The sequence below is a fragment of the Eriocheir sinensis genome, chromosome 59, assembly GCF_024679095.1.
Source record: "Eriocheir sinensis breed Jianghai 21 chromosome 59, ASM2467909v1, whole genome shotgun sequence".
NCBI classification, from domain to species: domain Eukaryota; kingdom Metazoa; phylum Arthropoda; class Malacostraca; order Decapoda; family Varunidae; genus Eriocheir; species Eriocheir sinensis.
In genome coordinates this window covers 4,864,475-4,869,474 of record NC_066567.1, presented here as the reverse complement: position 1 = coordinate 4,869,474, position 5,000 = coordinate 4,864,475, and the positions used below count along the sequence as shown (strand labels likewise).

Here is a 5,000-nt window from a genome sequence, read left to right as displayed (position 1 = left end):
TACATCGGCAAGATCCTGAACCCAAAACAGGTATGGGCCTTGATTACCTGAGAGAGGACAGGTGTCACGTGGAGGACAGGTGTGTGAGAAGGGGGGGGGGGCGTGCAGGACCCCTCCCCCTCATAACCTCAGTTTTTTCCTTGAGCGGTCTAAGTGAGCCCAGGTGTCCGCAGGTACTGAAAGCTAATTAGGTGACGTGATTGAGCCGTTCGGGTACACATGTTGCTGAGCTTTCACCTGCGTGGACTAAGTGACGGATCCAGGTGAATATTAATACAGGCCATGACCATTATTATTATTATCATTATTACTATTATTATTATTATTATTATTATTATTATTATTATTATTATTATTATTATTATTATTATTATTATTATTATTATTATTATTATTATTATTATTATTATTATTATTATTATTATTATTATTATTATTATTATTATTATTATTATTATTATTATTATTATTATTATTATTATTATCATTATTACTATTATTATTATTATTATTATTATTATTATTATTATTATTATTATTATTATTATTATTATTATTATTATTATTATTATTATTATTGTCGTTCTTGTTACCTCTACTACTACTACTACTACTACTACTACTACTACTACTACTACTACTATTATCGTTGTTGTTGTTGTTCTTGCTGTTCCGTGACCGAGGTGCCGACTAGTGATTATTGGCCTGTAAATGTGTTCCCTGTCTCGTGTGTGTGTGTGTGTGCAGAGGCGGCTCACAGACACGGACAAAGACTCTCCCGTGTTTGTTGGAGCATAGCAACCCAACGTACGTACACACACACACACACACACACACACACACACACACACACACACACACACACACACACACAAACACACACAAGCAAAGACCACACAAACACGATCTCCTTCCCGCCAACTCTCTCACACTCAAACACACACACACACACACACACACACACACACACACACACACACACACACACACACACACACACACGGTCTCATGAGTCGTGTCTTGTTCAGTGTTTTCACAATGATGAGTGAAATTTAAGAATATTCCAACGTTATTTTTTTTTTACTCCGATATATTTCTTCTTAATTTCCTTCGCATTCCATCTTTTTCACCCTCTTTACTATTTCTACCACTTTCATTATTATTATTATTATTATTATTATTATTATTATTATTATTATTATTATTATTATTATTATTATTATTACTTATTAAAACAAAGGAAGATCGTCAGTTTTAATTGGGTTCATCTCTTAATATTATACATTTTTAAACATGGCGGCGAGGTGTTATGCTGCGGTTCGCCCACTTTTCCCCGCGTGCATTATTTTCATTATTATATTTTACCTCCTCGTCTTCTATTAGTCTTTTCTCTCCATTATTGAAAGTCATGTCGAGCAAATATTGATCCGACTCAGGTGGAATTGCGATGAAAGTCATTACCACACCTGTTGGGGAGGGGACACAGGTGAAATGGGGGAGGGGGGAAGAGGGGAAGTGAAGGGGTAGGGGGACAGGTACAGGGGTGAAAAGGGAGACCAAGGAAATGGGGGGCGAAAGTACACAGGTGAAATGGGTATAGGAGGAAGGGGGGTGGGGAGGAGAGAGGGGGAGGTAGGTAAACAAATGGAAAAGGGAGGAAGGAGAAGAGAAAAGGTCAGGTATACAGGTTAAAAGGGGGATGAGGGAAAGGAGAACACAGGTACACATTTGAAAGGGAAGGAGGAGGAGGAAGGGAAAGGGGTGAAAAGAGGGAATGATGACACTGATACACAACTGAAAAGAGAAAGGAAAGGGGAGAAACAAATATTAGAAAGGGGTGAAGAGAAACGGCTATATAGATAGAAGATAGGAAGTAAGGGAAGGGGAGGTTGTGGAGGGATAAGAGAAAAGGGAAAAGGGAGAAAGTAGGGGAGAAAGGGGAAAGGGGAGGACAGATAAGCAGAAAGAAGATAAAAAAGGTAATTAGGTGATAGGTAAGGTGGAGGGAGAGGAGGAAGGAGGGCATAGGTAAGAAAAAAAGGGAGAAGAGGAAAGAAAGTAAAAGATAGTTCGAGGTGGAAGGAAAGGGAGGAAAGAAGAGTTGAAGAAGGAGAGGAAACGAGAGCAAAGAGGGTTAAAGGGAAGAAGAAAGGGGGAAAGGAAGGTTAAAGGGAAAGGGTAACTGGGGCAAAAGGGGGATTGAAAGGGAAGGGGTAAAAAGGGAAGGGAAAGTTAAAGGTAAGGAGAAAGGGGAAAATGAGGGTTGAAGGGGAAAGGGAGGAAAAGGGGGGTGAAAGGGAAGGGGGAAAGGGGGAAAGGAGAGTTTAAGGTAAGGAGAAAGGGGAAAATGAGGGTTGAAGGGGAAAGGGAGGAAAAGGAAATTGAAAGGGAAGGGGAAAAGGGGGAAAGGAGGAAAAGAAGAGTTGAAGGAAAAAAGAAGGGTTGAAGAGGAAGGGGAAAGGATGACCGAAGGAAAGAGAAAAGAGGGAAAAGGAGAAGTGAAGAAAAGGGTACAGGTGGAAGAAAAGGGTACAGGTGGGCATGGATGAATTTAAAGGGGGGTGTAGGTGACAGGTAAATTCAGAGCCCTCACCTGTCCCCCCTCACCCGAGTACCTGGCTGTGATTGGGCGTACCTGTGACACCTGATGAGCTGATGTATGTCGAGTGCTGGGATCTGAGAGTCGTGTGTGTGTGTGTGTGTGTGTGTGTGTGTGTGTTGAAGAGGCTGTGTGACTGGTTGGTTCTCTCTCTCTCTCTCTCTCTCTCTCTCTCTCTCTCTCTCTCTGACCTGGTCACCTCCAAATGCAAACAACCCCCTACCCCCCTTTCCTCCACCCCCCTCCTCCCCTATCCTCCCTTCCCCTCTCTTAACCCCCTTCCCCCTCCTCCCTTAACCTCACAAACCTGTTATAATGGAAAACCAAACTGCCCTTCCCCTTCCCCCTTCCCTTCAATCCCTCCCTTAATCCCTCACACACAACCCCTTGCCTCATCACTCACCCCTCTCCACCCCTTTCCACCTCCCTCTTCCACTCTCAACCCCATACACTACTTTCAAATACTCCCTCACCCCCCCACCCTTCCCCTTCATCCTCTTCCCCAGCCCTTACTCCCTCCCCTTCCCCCTTCTCTTAATTCCTCACACTCAACCCCTTGTCTAATATACCCTCTCTGTCCCATCTCCTCCCCAAACCCCCTTCATTTCCACCCCAGTCCCCTTTCCACCTCCCTCTTCCTCTCTTAATCACACATAAAACCCCTTGCCTAACGCCCCTCTCTGTCTCATCCCCACCCCTTTCTCCCTCACCCCTCACCCCCCTGCACCTCTCAAACCCTTCATTGTGGGGCTCACCTTCGTCGCCTCCGCCGGGAACAGGAACGACTATTTTGCAATGTTTATTCTTCACACACACGCGGAGGTGCTGAGTCGCTGCGGGCGCTGACTCAGCCTCCAAACAAGTGCAACTTTTGTTGACTGACAAAGCAACGCGGGTATTTCCGTTGTCAATGACGAAAATCTTATCCACACCAAACCACACTGAACTTTCTCTCATTGTCTTGGCCTCCCCCTACCCCCCTCCTCCTACCTCCTCCCCCTACCCCTCCTCCTCCTCCTCCGTCTTCCTCCTATCCCCCTTTTCTCCTCTTCTTTGCATTGGGGAGACTGGAGATGGAGAGAAGAATACAATGAAAGGATTGGGGATGCAAGAGATTAAGGGGAGACAAGATTGGGGCTTGGGGCTTGGGGAGGGAGGACAGTATGGAGGGCAGGGGAGCAGAAGGTGTGAGGGAGGGAGGGAGGGAGTGTTGGGGTTGAAGGGAGGAAAAACTGAGGGAGGAGAAGGAAGGGAAGGGAGTAAAAAGTCCCTGAAAAGTGTCAAGTCGATGCAGCCACGTCGCTATGATGAATGCAGACTCCTCCTCCGCCTCCTCCTCCTCCTCCTCCTCCTCCTTTCCCCCCCCCCTTGTCGTCCCCTCCAATGCCCACTTCAGTCCCTCACACTTCTTACCTCTTTACTTGCTTCTCCTCCTCTTCCTCCTCCTCCTCCTCCTCCTCCTCCTCCTCCTACTGCACTTGGCCCCCTTTTTATATTTGTTCCTCTTCCCAGTTGCTCTCATGCCTCCTCCTCCTCCCCCCCCACTCCTCCTCCTCCCTCTCCTCCTCCTCCTCCTCCTCCTCCTCCTCCTCCTCCTCCATCTCCTCCTCCACCCCCCACTCCTCCTCCTCCTCCTAACACACTTCATTTCTACCTCATCATGCTCCCCCTCCTCCCCCTCCACCAATAGCTACCTACTTAATACCAGGAAGAAGAGGAGGAGAGTGGAATGGAGGGAGGTGAGAGAAAGAGAAAGAAAAAGCTAGCAGGATATTATTTAAGGATGCGTAGGATTCTAGGCACGCCCTCAGGAGTATCCTCGCATCCTTACCCATAAAGAGGAGTGCAGGAAGGTATTAGTGTAGCATCTTCTTGCCCCTCAGAGCTTCTTCAGCCTCACGAGACAAAAAAAAAGTAAGTGCATGTCAGTCTTCTGTCAGTGAAAGAACGGGGGCTGTTTACCTGTCAGGAGCCTGTCACCTTCGCGTCTCACCTGTCCACCCTGACCCCTTTGACCCTCGTTAATACCAGGTGACCACACGTGCCACTTATCCCTCACAGCTTACCTGGTCCATTCTCACCTGAAGACTCCTTTGTGGCTGTATAAATTTCGCTTCGTTATCACCTTTTTTATTTTTCATCTTTTTATCTATCATCACATTTTTTTTTACTCTTCTGCCTTCTACATCAAACTGACATGCTAGCCCACATCTCTGTCACACTTATCTGATCTATTCTCATATCAGTGTACCGTTATTTTTCATCTTAATGTCACTACAAAAACTATCACATTTCACCTTTCCCTCACTGCTCTATTACCTGCGTTATCTCCGTGCTCTTCATTACATCCACCCATCCTCATTCTACATTCTCATACCAGTGTACCGTTATTTTTCATCTT

The 5,000-nt window shown here is 45.8% G+C and overlaps 1 protein-coding gene across 10 annotated transcripts in view; it reads left to right on the top strand.

The window, feature by feature from the left end:
* Positions 1-5,000, top strand: part of LOC126985418 (forkhead box protein P1-like) — a 483,883-nt gene that overhangs the window by 242,877 nt on the left and 236,006 nt on the right. For 8 of the 10 annotated variants that reach the window (XM_050840261.1, XM_050840263.1, XM_050840264.1 and 5 more), the window contains exon 1: positions 1-30. This exon is cut by the window's left edge. The exons of the other annotated variants lie outside the window; for them this stretch is intronic. In XM_050840261.1, the coding sequence (XP_050696218.1) occupies positions 1-30 (30 nt within the window). The remainder of the gene's footprint in view (positions 31-5,000) is intronic. 10 annotated transcript variants of the gene reach the window in all.